The 17979-nt window shown below is 63.4% G+C and overlaps 2 protein-coding genes across 5 annotated transcripts; both read left to right on the top strand.

The window, feature by feature from the left end:
• Positions 1-352: 352 nt before the first annotated feature.
• TNK2 (tyrosine kinase non receptor 2) lies at positions 353-17390 on the top strand. 4 transcript variants are annotated; one of them, XM_042820298.1, is made up of 16 exons: positions 353-538; positions 7084-7261; positions 7411-7481; positions 8433-8645; positions 8761-8913; positions 9141-9418; positions 9500-9626; positions 9716-9862; positions 9970-10064; positions 12481-12675; positions 13887-13978; positions 14503-14547; positions 15009-16360; positions 16728-16823; positions 16908-17035; positions 17110-17390. In XM_042820298.1, exons 2-16 carry the CDS (start codon positions 7099-7101, stop codon positions 17114-17116), a joined length of 3162 nt encoding a protein of 1053 aa, XP_042676232.1. In that variant the 5' UTR covers positions 353-538; positions 7084-7098; the 3' UTR covers positions 17117-17390. The 4 variants fall into 4 exon arrangements, with proteins under 4 accessions (XP_042676232.1, XP_042676233.1, XP_042676230.1 ...); XM_042820299.1 differs by lacking the exon at positions 353-538 and adding an exon at positions 1663-1680; XM_042820296.1 differs by lacking the exon at positions 353-538 and adding an exon at positions 5932-6096.
• On the top strand, positions 3169-3721 carry LOC122161430 (protein diaphanous homolog 1-like). Its single transcript, XM_042820870.1, has one exon. The coding sequence runs from the start codon at positions 3173-3175 to the stop codon at positions 3719-3721; it is 549 nt and encodes a 182-aa protein (XP_042676804.1). The 5' UTR covers positions 3169-3172.
• Positions 17391-17979: the final 589 nt, after the last annotated feature.

The following is a 17979-nucleotide window of genomic DNA, read 5'->3' as shown; positions in this document are numbered from 1 at the left end:
CAACACCAGGGGGCACTGCTCACTCTACTGCCTGGCCCATTAGGCTGCCGCCAATTAGTGCTAATGAGTAGCCAGGTGCTCCGTGGTCTGGCCAAGGTGCCGCTCTGCTTGGCACCGAGGCCTCTTCCCAGCTCTGGGCACGTGGGGGCAGATTTGGGGTTCCTGGACATGACTAGATGCTGTACTCATGCTGGGGATGGGAGGACCGTGGGTACAGAGAACCCCTGTGCATGAGGTTGGTGCTCCATGGCCAATGTGCCCCCAAGTACAAGCACATCTCCATGGCCAGCGTGCTGTGGGTGGGCATTTTGGTGCTGCCCCTGGGTTTGGTTCTGTGGGGTTGTCAGGGTCCCATCTTGACCTCTCCTTCCCCAGGCCACCCTATGGGCAGTGTGACCAGAGCTCTGCAACCCCCATGGCTGCGTGGGTGAAGCCGTGACACTGTGCCACCTCTGCGTCAGTGCTGGGCTCGTGGGGACGCTGGGGCACAGAGTGGTGCTGCCAACGGACCTGAGCTGCACCGCCTGCCCCAGTACAGGTAAGAGGAGTGTGGGGGCTGCCAGGCACAGACTGGTGTTGCGTTGGGTTGCCCAATTGCAGGGGGGGTCTCTTGGTGGCTCAATCCCTGGGGCGGTGATGCTCAGTGATGCCAAGCCCAGTGCCATCATGTGGCAGTGCTGGATTGTGCCATGTGCTCTCTGACACTGCTCTGGACATGGGGCTCTGGCTGGGTGCTGGGGGGCTGCTTTGCTGGAAGTGCCTACAGCTGATGCATGTGTCCTTGCCTCTTTGCCTGGCTGCTGTCCTGTGCCTCTCCTGCCTTTTTGTGCAAAAATGCAGCCAATTGGGCCGTGAAACCAACCAGAGGAAACAGAGCCAGGGATGAGATTGGGTCGCAAATCCCCCTGTGCACCCAGTTCACCATATTCCCACCACCCTGGGGATGCATTCCAGACTGGGGCTGGGTCCTACTTGTGGGTGCAGAGATGGGGAACAGCTCCTGTGGGCGATGGGCTGCGACCTGACATACGGAGCGGATTTAGCAGAGGAAAGAGGCTTAGGGAGAGGATTGGGGTTGCACTGGGCTTTGTCGGGGCGGGGGGGGCACTGCTGGGCTGTGGACACGTCCACAGGCTGATGGCTGCGCAGAGAGCAGGAGATGCACTGGGGCAGAACCAAACCATGGTGCTGGGCTCCAGTGGCACCGAGCCCACAGCACAGGGGCACCCAGTGAGCCGGCCTCGCCGCCCACCCCCACCACGGGCGTCAGCATTGCTCCGTGCCGGCCCTCCGAGATGTCCCAGCGAGCCATGCCAGGTGCCAGCAGCAAGGAAGGCAGAACACACATCGGTATGGGGGCACCGCGCTGGGATTCAGAGGGGGCAAGAGGCAGCACAACGGGGGAGTGGGGCACCGACATCCTGCAGGTGTCCTTATGTGTGTGTGTGCGTGCGTGGCTGCACTGGAGCAGCCAGCCTGCTGAGTGTTGTCACTGCCATTTGGGGCCACCCCTGGGGCCCCGCCAGGGCTGAGCAAACCAGCCTAGGGCACAGCCACTCGTGCCGCTGCTGGAGTCGGTGACATCACTTCCAGGTGACACCGCTGTCAGGAAGGAGGCAGGCAGGGTGGTGAGCGTCAGCCCTGATGTGACAGTGAGCGGGGCAATGTGCTGCACTGGAGGTGAGTGGGAAACCCCTGCCTCAGAGCTCCATGGGGAGATGGAGTGGGTGTGGGGGATGCTGCTGCCCTGCTCCTTGGGGACATCAAGAGGGATGTGGGGACAAGGATGACGCTGGCTTGCCTGGAGCAATGGGGAGGTCCGGTGTCCTGCGGTGTCCTGCGGTGGGGAGGATACTTTGTGGTCAGTGTGACTGTCACTGCCACAGTGGCCGTGGTTTTGGTGGGAACCCCCTGGGGTGGTTCTGTGCACCTGCTCCAGACTGCTCTTGCTTTGGGGGTTTGGCTGAGCCGCAGGTCCATGGGTGCTGGGATTGGGTTTCGGTTCACAACCCACAAATGGGTTTAAGGCTTCGTGCCATGTGCATAGCTTGTCCTGGCTGTGTGGAGTGACCCTGGGGCTCAGACCCTGCAGCACTGCTCCACTGGCACTGGGTGAAAGTTCTCTTGGGGGGGTTGTACGGGCAGTGTGGCCGGGGCCAGCAGGAAGGTGGCATAGCACGTGCATCAGTCACAGCGGTGACGCCGGCGGGGCTGCGCGCGGAGGTGGCTGTTGCTCCCACGCCCCGCGCCCGCGGGCTCAGCTTGGTGCTGAGCTCACCTCTGTGGTATGGCAGGAGGGGCCGCCGAGAGGCCATTGCCCCGCTGGGTATGGGGTGTGCTGGGACGTTGGGAGCAGGATGGGCTTGTGCCCCCTGCACTGGAACCGTGGGATCATCTTGCAGCTTAGCCGGAGCTGTGGGTGCAGGGGAGGGGAGGGGGCAAGGGGATGGGAAGGGAGAAGCTGTGGGGGGGTGTCGCTGGGGACAGAGGTGGGGTGTATAGTGTTCCTAGGGGGCAGAATGGGATGTAGAATGGGGTGTCATGCTCTGTGGCATTGGACCAGGAGATGGGGTGGGCGTCGTGCCAAGCAGTGGTGGCACCAGGACCCCTTTGGTCCCTGGGGCTGTATGATGCCTCCAAGCACAGGCAGGTGTAGCGGGGCTGCAGAGCTCTAAGCCCCACCTCCTCCCCGTCTTGCGGCTCCGACTCAGCCCCCTGTAAGACCCCTGCACCTGGGGGCTCCGATGGGATAGTGACAGGTCCCCATCCGGGGGGGTGACACAGCGCCGCTCGCTCCTGCTGTGACTGCATGTGATGTTGGAGGGCTGCAGGCACGGGCAGCATCTCAGGACCACCCCCAGCTCTGTGCTAGAGGTGGGATATCACAGTGTATCCTTGCCGCATGCTCCCCCATCACACCAGGGCCTGGCTACGCTCCCTGCCCTGCTGAGCTTTGCGCCAGTGCTGCGCAGCAGCCATCTTCCCCGCGCATCCCTGCCCCCTCCTCCCACACCAGGAGGGATGCTGGGGATGCTGCGGCCCTCCCCCGCGGCCCCTGGGATAGGCACGGGACCTCCATAGCCCCCACCCCACCGGGTGGTGCTCCCCGCTGCTCCCCTCTGCCTGACGAGGGCTGCGCAGTGCCAGCCGGGGGGAGACAGAGGCTGCGGTGATGCCACCTCCGATGCCCCCGCCTCCACGCTCGGGTACCGGGGGGGGCACGCAAGCTGCGGAGCTGGGAGGAGAACAGCAGTGCCACGGTGAGGATGGGTACCCGGGGGGCTCCTCGTTCTCTCCCCCTCCCCTACGCGTCCATCCTCCCCCCTCCCTCTTCCCCTCCATCACCGCGGTCACCTTCACCCTCTCGCTGTTTTCCGGAACTGCAGCAACTTTCTGCCATGTGATCCCGTGCCCGGCTCCAACCCTCGCCGCCCCCAGGCAGGCGCAGAGCCCCCCAACCGCCGCCGTTGCCATGGGCGAGAGATGTGACTACCAGCGCCTGAGCAGCGCCGAGGAGGAGGAGGAGATGCTGCCCGCCCTGCCCCACAGCCTGTCGGACAGCAGCGGGCTGCGAGCCCCACGGATGGGCAGCAGTCGTCCTGGGCTGCCTCCCCAGCAGGACGTCACTCTGGGCATGGCGTGCCGGCGGGTCAGTGCTGGGGGAGACGGGGGGAGCAGTGGCACGGCCCCCATGGCGTCCCCAGGGTGCTTGTGGATTTGAGGCTGGCATGGCCTAGGGGGCTCACGATGATGCTCCCTTGCATGGCATCTCCCCATAAATTGGCCTGGGGACAGCAGCCACCCTGCGTGGCTGCACTCCTTCCCTGATGCTTGGGGAAACTGAGGCACGGGGCATGTGGGTGGGGGAGGAATTGTGTTACTGAGGGACATGCTGGGATGTGGACCCAGGTGTTTTCACACAGGCGTGCACTGTCCCCTCTTGGTGGCACGGTGTGAGCCTGGCTCAGCTGGTGCTGGCACCGCGTTGGGCACAGAGGGGCTGCCGCAGGACGGGCACGGTGCCCAGCACAGGTGGTTGGCAGCCACGCAGATGGCCATCTGCAGCGGCATGGACCCTTGTCCCCTTTCTGGGGTCACCCTGTGCAAATCGGGGCTGTCCCTTCGCCCCCTCTCCCCCTCCCACCAAGGGGTTGGCTGCGTGTTGGTACCACTCGCGTAGCGCGCCTCAGTTTCCCCTTATGGGAGCGAGGGGTGCGGGGTGCAGGGACGCGGGGAAAGGGTTCGGAGGGGGGTCGGGATGTGTTTGTGCACCCCCGCTTGTCACCTCGGGAGGGCGCGCGTCGCACCGGCGCTGCGTGTGCCGCCCGGGGCTGAGCCCGTGGGCAGAGTCGTGACGTTGCGCGGTGCCGTGGGTGTATGGCCGCGGTGCCCAGGAGCGGTGTGCGGGCGCACAGCCAGACGTGCGTCAGTCGGAGAAGGTGGTGGGCTGTTGGTGCTCGGGGTGTTGGTGCACGTGCGCCCGGGCACGGTGGTAGCTGCAGGGGAGTTGGGGAGGGGTGCGCGGAGGTGATGTGTTTGAACGGAGGTGATGTGTTTGAACGCAAGGAAGGGGAGAGGGAGGTGTGGTTGCGGTCGTGCACGTGTCGGGGTGTGTGCGTGGTGCGTGTGGTTGCAGGATTGCGTGTGTGTGGTCCTGGGGCGCACGTGAGAGCCGTCACCGCCCGTGCAGGAGCGTGCGTGCACGTAGGGTGCATCTCAGTGCTGCAGGTGTGTGCGTGGGTACCTGTGCCATCCATCCCCCTGCCCCTGTGCCGTGGCTCTTAGCTGTCTCCTTGTGTGGTGGGGGCTGTGGTTTGTGCCCCACAGTTTCTGGGGGTTCGCACCCTACTGGGGTGCTGGGGGCTCAGGTGGTGGTGTTGGCCCTGTGCTCTTAGACCCATTGCAAGGAGGGGAACTGAAGCAAGGTGTGCACAGCTGGAATACAGCTGTCCCGGGCTTGGAGGTACCAGAGGGTGCTGGGGGCTGCACAGTGGGACAGGGAACCCCCACACCCTCGGTGTCCCCAGGGCAGAGAGCTGGCGCGTGGCAGAGCTTGGTGCCGAGGGCACTGTGCCCGTCTGTCCCTCCTCAATGGGGCCGTTGTGCCGGGTGCCAGCCGGGATCCCAGCACTGGAAGCCACGGCGGAAGCTCTTTGGGCATGGCCACAATGCAGCAAGAGCTGCCTGTCCCATGTCACCTTGGCACACCGATGGTTGTGGAGGGGTCCATCTCTATGTCCCCCAGCACCCCGCAGGGTCTGGCAGCCGAGTAGGTTTATGGGGCTGGCAGCACACCCACTGTCCCTTGTGGCTTGTGGGGCAGCGGCACGGTGCCCGTCACCCTGGCCTCATGCCCACTGCCTCCCCTTTGGGAGCTCAAGGCCGGATGTCCCCCCTCCCGCCTTGCTTCCTGAGGGGGGAAACTGAGGCCTGGGAGCTTTTCCCAAGGCCGGAGCGAGTTTCCATGGCAATGGGAGCCAGGGTCCGCTCTCCCAGGCGGTGCAGCTGCCGAGCACCCGCCGAACAAGAGAGAAAGCAGCACATTGATCGGAGCCCGGCCCCCTGGGCGCACGGCCCAGAGCCGGGCCAACGCGCAGCTAAAATAAACCCTCCTGGGACAGGAGCTGGGCAGGGCGGCCGCTCGAAGCCCCAGGACCCACAGACAGCAACTGCCGGGGAGCGAACCCGTGGGCACCGATCGGGAAAGCGCCGACGCCGCAGCTCCAACCCCATTGCGTTTGGGAAGGGGAGGGCAGGACGGCCGGGAAGGAGGGCACGACGGAAGCAGGAGGAGGAGAAGCGCAGCGCTGCGTCCTGCTGCCGGCCCCTGTGCAGCAGGGATGCCCCGAGCCCTCTGCGCCTGCTGTGGGATGTGTGGGGTGGCCGTACCCGGGTGGCATTCAGCAAGCCGTCGCCCAGCCGGGCTGACACCCCTGTAGGTCCCCTGTCTCTGCTGCGTTCGTCGTGCCCCAGGGACGCTGGCACCCGCAGGGGTACCCTGAGCACATTGGGCCGAGGCTGCAGCCAAACAGGATGCGACGCTTCGAGACTCTGCGCCGTTCCTTCCCCTTCCTCGCCCGCTTCCGCGTCTACCGAGTAAGTGGCCGTCACCCCCCCGGTGCCGCGGATGGCCCCGTGCTGTGAGCTGGCGGCTCCTTCGGCTGCAGTGCCCCCACGTGCCCCGTGCCCGCCGTATTTTTAGCCGAGGGCTGCGATGGCTGTGACGCAGCTGGGACACAGATGGTGAGGGGGCCGGGGGCCACGTCGTCTCCCCAGGGAAAGAGGAGGATGGACGGGGCTGCCCTGCTGTGGGGCCGGCGTGGGGGCTTTCCCACGTCCCCTCTGGCTGCTGGAGGCGGGAAGCTGAGCTGGGTTTCTTCCTGGAAGGCTGCGGTTATGGTGGGGAGGGAGAGAGGGGACAGTGAGGTGCGGTGCGACAGGGGGGGTACTTGAAGGACGTGAGGATCCATGGTGTTGAGGATCCTGTGCCCCAGCACAGCTCCAGGGAGGTAATGATGACACCCTGGAGACCTTCATTCCCTGCACACTCGTGGCTCTGTGTCTCCATCTGTCTCCTCCTGTGCCACCGCCTTATGGCAGCAGGACAGCACTGAGGTGTCTGTCCCTGCAGGGGACAGCTGCCACCTCCGCCCTCAGCAGCTGGGTACAGGGAGCGTGCCCCGTGTGCGTGTGTGGTGCCAGTTGCAACTGTCCCTTATGTCTGTAAGATGCCAGCATGCAGTGTGGAGACAGTGTTATGGGAATCTGTGCCATGCCTTGGGGCTCTGCCTCTTCTCCATTCCTGGCACTGCTGTCTGGGTACATACAGCACAGGGTGTGTTTCATTAGGACTGTGGGCACTATGGGGTTCATGCCCTTCTCCATGGGTCCTGCTGATAGGGAAGAAAGCCCAGGATGGGCTCTGCAGGAGGTGAGTCGCATGAGTATCTCTAGCATCCCCACTGGGACAGGGAGCAGCCCCGGCTTCCAGCCCCTCTGGCACATGGGTGGGATAGTGCTGGGCTCCTGGGGACACTGGGGAGCAGTGCAGGGTCCACACTAACCCAGCACCTTGTGTGGCAGAAGCTGAGCTGTAGCATGCAGGCGGAAGAGGGCACAGACTGGCTGCTGGAGCTGCTGACTGAGCTGCAGCTGCAACAATACTTCCTGCGCATCCGGGATGAACTCAACGTCACCCGCCTGTCCCACTTCGAGTACGTCAAAAATGAGGATCTGGAGAAGATTGGCATGGGGCGCCCCGGTGGGTACATCCTCCTCCCTCAACCTCCCCCTTTACCCCTCTGTGGCTGCTTCTTTTGGGGAGCCCAGAGGAACACGTGGTCCCAAAGGCTGAAGGGTGGTTCTTCTCAAGAAGGGCCCTGTGTCAGTGACAGTCCCTGTATCCCATAGGCCAGCGGCGGCTGTGGGAGGCAGTGAAGCGGAGGAAAGCCATGTGCAAGCGGAAATCTTGGATGAGCAAGGTATGGCTAACATGCCTCAGCCCTACGCAGCTCTTGGGTCACTTCTCAGCTGGGATCGGCACTCAGGAAATTCATTCCCCTCCTGTGATTTGCCTCTTTTTCCAAGAAACTTATTCAGAGCTAATTAGTAGCAGAGCCTCAGCCAGCCCTGTGGGCTGCGCAGCCCTCTGCCTGCCTCGGCTCCCAGCAGCACTAGGGCGGGGGATCCAGGGACCCTTCCCTAATGACAGTGATGCTGCACCCCTGGGCACCTCACAGCCTCAGATGGCCTGTGTGCTCACCAGCTGGGCGCTGGGTCGTGGCCTCTCCCTTCTGTGACTCATCTGGGCTGAGCCAAGCTGTGCCTGGCTTTTAATAGAAGGCGACTCAGCCTTGTGCCGGGCAGAGAAATGCCACCTCCCACCGCAGCCACATGCCTGCCCCGGCCCCCGTGCGGGTGCCAGCTGCCCCAGCTGTGAGCCAGGACAGACCTCTTCCCGTGGGCGATGTCCCCAGTGCCAGCTGGTGGGGAGGAGAGCCGGTCCCCAACCCCTCTGGGCAGCTGGCAGCAGCAGCGCGTGTCGCAAGGCCCACGTTGCTGCAGGGATGTGTCACTGCGCTGGAGGTTTCTCTTGGAACGGTGCCCAGGCACATCGTGTGCCCACAGCCTGGCCGAGGAGAGCCCGGGACCTCTGGCTGCTGGAGGGCAGCCTCTTCCATCCATCTACAAGTGCTGCTCAGCACGCCGCCCGCTGGGGAAACACCACGTGGGGTCATGAGTAGGTTTCAGAAGGAACGGCATGTGCAGAGCCAAAGAGGTGGACGGGGCGACCCATCTGCCTGGCACCAGCAAGGCACCAAGAGCTCTCACCGGTGGGAAGGGGAAACTGAGGCAGGCTCTGGCCACCACCGATGGGAGGGAGGACTTGTGGGTGTCTCCAAGCCCACATCTTGCCCTTCTGCACACTGCAGGTGTTCAGTGGGAAGCGCCCCGACTCGGAGCTGCCTCCTCAGCCCCACAGCACCTTCCGCAAGCCCCCAACGCCACCCCCCCCAGACACAGGGGGCCAGCATTCCCTCACCTGCCTCATCAGGGAGCGAGACCTCTCGCTCTTCGAGAAGTTGGGTGATGGCTCCTTTGGTGTTGTGCGTCGTGGAGAGTGGTGCACGCCTGCTGGCAAGACGGTGAGGGGCACGAGCCTGTGCAAAACCTTACGCCGGTGGTGGGGGTCTGGGCACAGGGACACCCCCAGAAAGGTGTTGTCCCCATTCCATGGCTCACCCCTTCTCTCGGCTGTAGCTCAACGTGGCTGTGAAGTGTCTGAAGACGGATGTGCTGAGCCAGCCGGAGGTGCTGGATGACTTCATCCGCGAGGTGAATGCCATGCACTCGCTGGACCACAAGAACCTCATCCGCCTCTACGGCGTGGTGCTCTCCCACCCCATGAAGATGGTGAGTCCCCAGCAGGACCAGCCTCGTCCTTTGGGTGCTGCTGTCAGCAAGCCCTGCAGGGCGGTGGTGCTGTGTGTGGGGCCAAGTGAGCCAGGTGGGCATGGGGTCCACCTCCAATGGTATCCACTGCAGTCTTTCCAGTGGTGCCAAGACTGGGGAACAGAAAGCAGCCCAAAATTGGGGTGTTCTCAGCTTGACCACCTTGCTATCCTGTTCCTATTGCCCAGGTGACAGAACTGGCCCCTCTTGGCTCCCTCCTGGACCGTCTGCGGAAGAACCAGGGCCATTTTCTCATTTCCACGCTGTGCCAGTACGCCATCCAGGTGGCCAAGGGTATGGCCTACCTGGAGTCCAAGCGCTTCATCCACAGAGACCTGGCTGCCCGCAACATCCTGCTGGCCTCCAATGAGCAGGTCAAGATTGGGGACTTTGGGCTGATGAGGGCTCTGCCCAAAAATGACGACCACTACGTGATGCAGGAACATCGTAAGGTGCCCTTTGCCTGGTGAGCTTGGGCCGGGGGTCCATGTGGAGAGGGGGATCTGGGGGCCCACCCCTTGTGATGCTCACATCCTTCCCTCTGTAGGTGTGCTCCTGAGAGCCTAAAGACACGCACTTTCTCCCACGCAAGTGATACTTGGATGTTTGGGGTGACACTATGGGAGATGTTCACCTATGGACAGGAGCCATGGATTGGCCTCAATGGCAGCCAGGTGGGTGCAGCAAGCCCCTTATCTATGGCTCCCCAGACCAAATGTCCCCAGCACACACTGTCCCGTGATGGCACTGCCTTGCCCCACAGATCCTACACAAGATTGACAAAGAGGGTGAGAGGCTGCCACGGCCCGAGGACTGTCCCCAGGATGTCTACAACGTCATGCTGCAGTGCTGGGCCCACAAGCCCGAGGACCGGCCCACTTTCGTGGCCCTGCGTGACTTCCTGGTGGAGGTAGGTGTGGGATGGAAGGTTTCAGGTGGTCCTCATTGCCCCTTTGCAGTGCAGAGTGAAGGGGGATGTGGAGATGCTCCCATGCACTCACCCCACCGTCCCTGCAGGCCCAGCCCACCGACATGAGGGCTCTGCAAGACTTTGAGGAACCCGACAAGCTGCACATCCAGATGAACGACATCATCACGGTCATCGAGGGCAGGTAGTGCATGGGGGGGGACCTCAAGTCAGTCCTGTAAAGCACAGCCCCTAAAGCACAGCCCCCCTGTGTGGGGGCCCGCAGCCAAGGATGGGGAGCAGTGGGCAGAGCAGTGGGGAGTTTGGGGCTCTGTGCCCCCATGACATGGGCACCGTGGCTGCTCCACAGCACCTGTCCCCGCTGACTCACCCCATGGCCTTGCCCTAGGACACAGCTGCCAGGCAGCCGCTCCCTGCTGATAGCAGCGGGGACGTGCCACTGTCACCAGGGCCTCAGTGCCACCTCTGCTTCTGCTCTGAGGCTTTGCTTAGTGGCTGCTCCATCCTGCCCCACGCCCTCCTTCCCTACCCTGGAGGTCCCTGGCTCCAAGCTGGGAGGGTGGGTGACACCAGGTCCCTGGATGCTCATCCTCAGAGCATCCCCTCCAGGATCCCTATCCCCAAGGGACACGCTGGAGGCTCTCAGCGTCCCTTTCCCCGATGTTGCACAGGGTGCCAGCCCCCCTGCTGGCCCCACAGCGGGGTGGAGGCGAAGAGAAAGGCGCAGCCTCCCCTCTGCCCCCCTCCCCTGGGGCTGGCTCCCCGCGTTCCGGCACGGTGAATCAGGCCGGATTTGTGTGGCTGCAGGGACCAGCTTTCTCCCCCGGCTGCTCCCCGATGACTCTTGCCCAGGGTCTGGCGGTGGTTTAATTGCAGGGAGGGGAGGGGAGGGGAAGGGAAGGGAAACGGCGTCGGCGGAGGGAGGGAAGGAGGGAAAGGAGCGGCGGAGGGCGGCGCGGCCGCGCCACTGCGCGCACATCGTCCCCGGTGCATCACGGGCGCACTGCGGGGCTGCTGCTGCCGCGCTCGCCCCGCTTGCCGGCCCCGGGTGAACTGCACAGCGGTGAGGGGCACTGGGGTGGGGGCAGGAGGGGGGGATGCGGTCCTTCTGGGGGAGCCGTTGGGCTGGGGGGGCTGAGTGCAGCCTCTCATGCCTCAGTTTCCCCAGCAGGCGCTGCGTCGGGGTGGCTCTGCTGCTTTGGGGGTGTGGAGTAGGGCTGGTGGGGCTTCGCGGTGGTGCTGCTGTTGGGGGTGGGGGCACTCGCCCCGTGCCTCAGTTTCCCTTTGTGGAGTGCCAGGGCAGGGAGGAGACGGTGGGCGGGGGGCTCCTCCGGGGGCTGCATCCGGCCCCGTTGAGGCCGCCCTGGGGCACCGTCAACACCCCCCACCCCTTTTTCAAGCCCCTGCACGTCGTTTGAACCAGCGCCGGGTGTGCGTACGTGTGTGTGGGCAGGGGAAGGGGCCCCCGGCTCCATGTGCACGGCGGCAGGACCTACCTGAAGGCCCAGGGAGGGGGCTTTCGGCAGGGATGCGGGGCACGGAGCAGGTTTGTACCGGGGGTTTGAGCGGCGGGGTTGGGGCAGCCTGGCCGCAGCATCGCTCGAGAAGCTGGGGAAGGAGCAGGAACCTTACGGGAGGGGACGCAGCAGCCCGCCCCGCTGCGCTGCGGGCGAGGGAGGGTGCCCGGTGCCCTCGCCAGGGGTCCCGGCGCTGAGTAATGCGGCTGGCTGGCGGCGAGCGGGGAAGGTAAACAGGAAAAGGGCTGAGCTAGTGGCCGCTGGTGACTCACAGGTGACTCCAGGAAACCGCGGGGCCCGTGCCAGCCTCGCCGGGTTGGCAGCGCCGGCAGCTGTGCCACCCCCTGCGCGGCTCCGCTGCCTGCCTGAGGAGAGCGGGGCTGCGGGCGTCCCCCAGTGCGTGGGGTGCAGGAGGGGGGCAGCGTGCAGGATTGGGAAAGGCTAGGGGGTGCTGCTTGGGGGGGGCCTCCCTGGAGTTTGCTTTCTGGGTTTGTCCCCTCCTATGGCTGTGCCCCCCAGTGGTAGTTGTGTCCTGGGGCGGCGCTGGACTCCACTGGGACCCAGTGTCCTCAGATAGTCAGAGGGAGCTCACCCCTCATGGGGCTCCACTGGTAGGGAGGAAGGAAGAAAGGGAGATCCCACAGCCTGATGTCCCCACTTGGGTTTCCCATGTGGGCACTGGGATATCTGGGGATTCAGCATCAGCACCCAGACTCTTGGTCCCATGGCCATTGCTTCTTCCATCCTCAGTGACAGCCCCATGCCCAGGGCTCCTGAGCATCTCGGGGTGTGCATGGACACACCCTACAAGGAGCTCTGCTCCTCACTCACCTCCATCCCCTATGTGCTGGTTTCTGCCCCCCTCCTGGCATTCTGGTGCCTGGGGGGGGCCCAGGGCTCAAGATTAGGATCTGGGCACCCTCCCTAGCTGTGCCACTGCCTGCCTGCATGTCACAGGCTGAGTCACTTTGCTCCTCCTGTGTCACTGGGGCAGGGCTCTGTCCCCCTCCCATCGCCACCCTCTGGGGTCTTGCCACCCTCCCCACACCATCCTCAGTAACGAAGGTCCTTTTTATTCCTTAGGGCCGAGAATTACTGGTGGCGGGGTCAGAATAAGCGGACCCTAAAAGTGGGCCAGTTCCCCCGCAACACGGTGACCTCGGTGGCGGGGCTGTCGGCCCATGACATCAGCCAGCCGCTTAAAAACAGCTTCATCCACACAGGCCATGGAGACACCAACCCTCAGCAGTGCTGGGGGTTTCCCGATAAAATTGATGAGTAAGAAACTTTCTGTCTTCTCTGCAACCCCCTCACCCCCTGCCTCCCCCCTGCAAGGAGCGAGCTTGGCCTTCCTCCCTTACAACTCCTCTTCTTCCTTGCTGTGCTGGGGACAGCTCTGGGCAGGGTCCTCGCAGCTTGACTAACCCCCTCACCTCTTCTCACTAATGGGGTCGGGTGCTGCATGGGATGGAGCATGGGGACACGGGGCTGGGCTGGACGTGGAGCCCTTCTCCCAGGCCCACAGACCCCTTGGTTCTTGGCAGTGCTGGGACAGGGGAAGTGTCACCCCAGAGGTGACAGTATCACAGCTGCTGGTATTTTATATAGACATAACTTATATTTTCTTCTCCCCGTGCTCTACCAAGAGTTGACCCTGTTTGGTTTGTAATGGAAGCAGGGCTGGAAGAGGACTGGGGCAGCGTTGAGGCTGGGCATGGTGCATTGGATCCTGAGGTGCAGCAGACCCCAGGAAGCTTTGGGCACGGTTATAGCTCTCTGTGGATTCTCCCCCAACTTCGGGGAGGGGGGATGTGGGAGGGCTATTAGGGGAGGAACAAGATGCAGCTACAAAGCCTGCACTGCTCCCACACCTCATGCAATGGTGGTACCCACGGCACCGCAGCTCCAATACAGCAGGGCTCCCAGCACAGGAGCTGTGCAGGCGGCCCCCGGAGTGCTTTGTTGAGGCGCCGGGCGCACGGACATGCCTCGTGCCCTGGCAGGCCTCCCCGCGCCCCGCTGCGTGGGCACGCGCCCTGGGTACGTGCCGTCCGGGCCGCAGAGAACGCACCGAGCTCGGCACACACCCAGGCCTTCGGGCTGCGCCGGCTCTCTGCCTCGCCATGCCTGGCTTGCGATGGCTCGCCCGGGCCTCCCGCCGTACTGCTCTGGGTTTGGTACCCCATGTATGGGTGCCCTGTGCCGGAGGCAGAGAGGGGATGGGTGACACTGGGACGGCACCAGGGGCTGTGCTGTAGAGCCAGAAGCCTCATAAAATGCAGCATATGGGCGCTTGGCATCACAGGGACGCAGCAGTTGGGATATACCTCTCTCCATGGAGCTGTGGGGTCACCATCCTGCAGCAAGGAGCAGGGTGAGCCCCCTACTGTACGTTGCAGCATACAGAATGTATAACCAGGTGTGCCCCGTGTGCCCAGAGAGGTGCAACATCCTGCTGATCCCCTGCTGCTCTCTTCTTTCTCCCCCAGGCTGTACCTGGGAAATCCCATGGACCCTCCTGATGTTTTAGGAGTGGACCTGAGTGCTGCCAGACCCACCCAGCTCCCAGGAAGGGCTAAAAGTAAGTGTCTTCACCCTTTCACCCCCCACCTCTGACCTGTCAGCTGCACCAAGTCCCTTCTGAGCACCCTTCTGCCTGGGTGGCGGGCAGGACTATCCCTCTGTCCCCTCTGCTCTGTCTCTCTGCTGCCGTTTGCTTGTTGCAGCCCTGGTGGTGGGGATCCAGCACACGCTGTCATCCTGCCCAGTGCCACTGCCAGCAGTGTGGGCGGCTCTGCCCGGCCCCTCTGGACTGGACTCTGCCCTGCTGGCCTTCGGCCGGGCCCCTCGTCCCCTCCCGGGGCAGGGCTCCCCATTACGGAGCAGAGCGGCTCACTGGTGCGGTTGCAGCCAACACAGAGCAAGTTCTGTACCCCCAACCCCGCGACCCACTGGGGCAGCCACCGGCACCTGCTGCTGTCCATAGCGGTGCAGGGGGACAAAGCATGCGCCATGCTCCTGCTAACAGCCGCCCCGGCTGCCGCCTGCTCCGCGCGCTCACCCTGCGTCCCGCCTGCTCTCGGGCTCTCTCTTCTCCTCCCGCAGGGCAGCCGCCTCCGCGCCCGCCTCAGCCTTCCATCCTGCTTACCAGTAAGTTGGGCTGTTCTGGGAGCCGCCAGTCCTGCTCCTGCCCCTTCTCTTCTCTCTTAGCTCCTTTCTTTCAAGGTACTCAGGGTGTGCTGTGTGCTTGGCTCTTGCTCTCACCAATGGCACATGTGGGTGCTGCTGGGCACCTGGGGGTGACAGCATGGCTTTGCTCCCTGTGGACTGTGTTCCCGGGCTCCAGAAATGGCATGCACTGGGGTGGCAGTGGAGCAGGGGGCGTCGTCACGTCCTGGCTCACCATGGACCCTGCCCACAGAGCAGGGTGAGGGGTGGCTGAGGCTGCTGTGCCATGGGGCTGTGGGGAGCTTTCTGGAGTCTTACTGTGGCTTTGGGAAGGAGTTGGGGTTTGGAGTCACCGCTGAGATTGGCAGCAGCTGGGGACGTGGGATGGGTATATTGGTGGGTAGCGTAGTAGGATACTCACTGCTTTCTCCTTTGTTTCCTAGAGCCCTCCTACGACCCGGTCAGTGAGGAGGACGAGGGCCTGTCGGCAGGCCTCCGAAAGCTCTGCCTGAAGAAGCCAGGTCCAGGGAAGGGCCTGCGGCTTGCTAAGCCCTCTGCCCGCGTGCCGGGCACCAAGGTGGGCGAGCGGCAACCCAGCCGGTCACCCAGTGAGGGACCAACGAGCGGCGAGGTGACCCTCATTGACTTTGGGGAGGAGGTGCCCCCCACTACCCCTTCGCCTGTGGGGGAGCTGACGGCCCCCTCCCTCGCCAAACTGGCTATGGAAGCCTTCTCGCTGCTGGACAAAACCCCCCCGCAAAGCCCCACACGGGCCCTGCCCCGGCCCCTCCACCCCACGCCAGTGGTGGACTGGGACGCCCGGCCCTTGCCCCCACCGCCCGCCTACGATGACGTGGCACAGGACGAGGATGACTTCGAGGTGTGCTCCATCAACAGCCCCCTGGGGCGACGGGGCAGCCGTACTGGCCTTCCCAGGGCACGTGAGCGGGGTGAAACCAACTACGGCTTTGTGGATGAGGGTGAGCGGGCGGCGGGGCTGGAGGACAACCTCTTTCTGCCCCCCAAGGACACCAAGCAACCCAGCCTGATGCAGACTACTGAGATCTTCCAGGAGCTGCAGCAGGAGTGCATGAAGAGGTTCAACGTGCCCCGGGGGCCATCCGCGTGCCTGGCTGACGACAAACCCCAAATCCCACCCCGCGTTCCCATCCCTCCTCGGCCGCTGCGCCGCAATGAACCTGGGCGTTGGTCTGGTGAGCTGTCCCCAGCCTCAGGGGGCGAAGAGGACCGGCCACCCCAAATCCCCCCTCGGGACCCACTGTCACAGCCCACTTCACGGACGCCCAGCCCCATGGCCCTGCAGGTGGGCTCCCCACAGCAGCGGGCTGCCCTCTGCTCTTGCCTGTCCACGTCGCCGGGGAAACCCATGCCCACCACGCAGAGCTTTGCCCTGGACCCCAAATACGCTACCCCCAAAGTGATCCAGGCACAGGGCAAGGACTGCTCCAAGGGGCCTTGCATCCTGCCCATTGTGAAGGATGGGCAGAAGGTCAGCAACACCCACTATTACCTGCTGCCCGAGCGCCCTGCCTACCTGGACAAGTATGAGAAGTTTTTCAAGGAGGCCAAAAGCCCTGAAGAGGCACCAGCATCCCGCACGGTCACCACGGCCACCGTCCGGCCCATGGTGCAGCAGCAGCCTGACTACAAGGCCAACTTCTCGTCCAACAACAGCAATCTTGGGCCCAAGTGTTTGGTGAAAGCTTCCTGCAGCCTCCAGAAAATTGTATATGATGGGCCAGATGGTTATCGTCCCTCGGAGAAGATCCGGCTGGTAAGGAGGGATGTGGTGACTTTTGTCCAGGTGGCCGTTGGCAACAGGTATCCCCACCCCATGCATCTGTTTCCCAGTGTTCAACCTGCAGAGGGTTGAAGACATGCAGGAGTGTCATTGCAGCTCCCACGTGGGGATTGAGGGCCCTTTTTACCCAAATTAGCCCTACCTGCAGCAAGACTCATGGGTCTAGCAGGAAGGTGGCTGTCACCCCAGCCCAGGAGGCAGAAACACCATGTTGACACCCCATTGCTGGTGCCCAACTCCTGATTGGGAATGGAGTCTTGGGGGTGGCAGCCATAGTGTCTCCCTGACCCCCCAACTCTGCTGCCCACAGTAACACACAGTGACCTCCATTCTTCTCCAGGTTCAGGACACAGTGCATGGCGTCACCACCGAGGAGTGCCAGGCAGCCCTGCAGAACCACGGCTGGAATGTTCAACGTGCCATCCAGTACTTGAAGGTACAGCGTCCTGCAGCACCTGCTGCCAGCAGGGTGGGAACAATCCCTGGCACCCTGATCCTTATGCCCTGTGTCCCCTTGCAGGTGGAGCAGCTCTTCTGCCTGGGGCTGAAGTCCCGTGTGGAGTGCCACCGGGTGCTGGAGATGTTCGACTGGAACCTGGCGCAGGCCAGCTCCCACCTCCTCGACCCCTACAGCTCCTCCAGGCAGAAGTAGGTCCATGAATATTACTCTGGGGATGGGATCCAACTCTGTCACCCCCTGATCTCATATGCTCTCCTTGCAGGCGGTGACAGCAGGAACCAGGTGAGCGATACCGGACCCAGAGCAGGCGTCTCACTGCGGGGTCACCACCCCGATCCCACCATCTGCTGCTGGACTCTGGACTGAGCCCCACCTGGGGGATGGGGGCAACCCCAAAAAGGATCCTGCCAACAGTTGAGACTATGCCACAGCCCCTGTGTCTGGGGGGTCTGTGCCCTGGCTGAGGAGATGAGCTCCATCCCTTGGCCTGATGTCGAATTGTTTTTGTAAAGAGAAATGTAATTTTAATATATATATATATTATATTATATATATATTATATATCTATATATATAAAAAAATAATCAATGGAAAGGAGGAGGGTGCTCGTGCCCAGCTCCTGGGTTGCTGCCAGCACACACAGGCATTCCTGATGCACGCAGGGAGGACGCACGCATGCTCCTGTGGCACATGTGACCCCATGGCACGGCCCCAGTGCCCCCTGTACCCTGCCGAGGCCGTGCCACCCCCGCGCCCCGCAGCAGATGTGCCTGGAGCACTGTGTGACTCATGCCCAGGCAGGGAGCGGCGAGCCCTGCATCTCTTCCCCCACCCACACAACAAAGGGGTTGTGCAACCGCATGGCACCGCTGAGCCGCAGCCAGGTGCTGGGGAGCGGGGGTTGGGGGTGGCACTCGGTGCACCCAAAGCGTTGTTGGAATGCATTGCCTGGGTGTCCCGAGGTGCCACCTCGCAGAGGGGAAGGGGGACCTCGGTGCCCAAACCTGGGTGTGTGAGCACGGGTGTGAGGTAGGGCGTTGGTGGTCCCCAGGGGGGAACGATGGGTGCAGGGGGGCTGTTGGGTGCATCTCACTGCATTTCCCTGGTTTAAGGTGACCTGCAAGCAAGGCAC

Source organism: Centrocercus urophasianus, unplaced genomic scaffold, assembly GCF_019232065.1.
Source record: "Centrocercus urophasianus isolate 14NV4802_14NV808 unplaced genomic scaffold, USGS_Curo_1.0 seq_19, whole genome shotgun sequence".
In the NCBI taxonomy this organism is placed as follows: domain Eukaryota; kingdom Metazoa; phylum Chordata; class Aves; order Galliformes; family Phasianidae; genus Centrocercus; species Centrocercus urophasianus.
Note: the sequence above shows the minus strand (reverse complement) of the source record. Positions and strands in the feature narration are given on the sequence as shown.

What these genes read in the sequence shown, in the direction of transcription:
- LOC122161430 (XM_042820870.1), top strand. Translation starts at nt 3,173, where the DNA reads ATGCCACCTCCGATGCCCCCGCCTCCACGCTCGGGTACCGGGGGGGGC.
- TNK2 (XM_042820296.1), top strand. Translation starts at nt 6,034, where the DNA reads ATGCGACGCTTCGAGACTCTGCGCCGTTCCTTCCCCTTCCTCGCCCGC. An exon ending in GGAAATCTTGGATGAGCAAG is followed by an intron (nt 7,482 to 8,432) that starts GTATGGCTAACA and finishes TGCACACTGCAG; the next exon opens with GTGTTCAGTGGGAAGCGCCC. An exon ending in TCTCCCACCCCATGAAGATG is followed by an intron (nt 8,914 to 9,140) that starts GTGAGTCCCCAG and finishes CCTATTGCCCAG; the next exon opens with GTGACAGAACTGGCCCCTCT.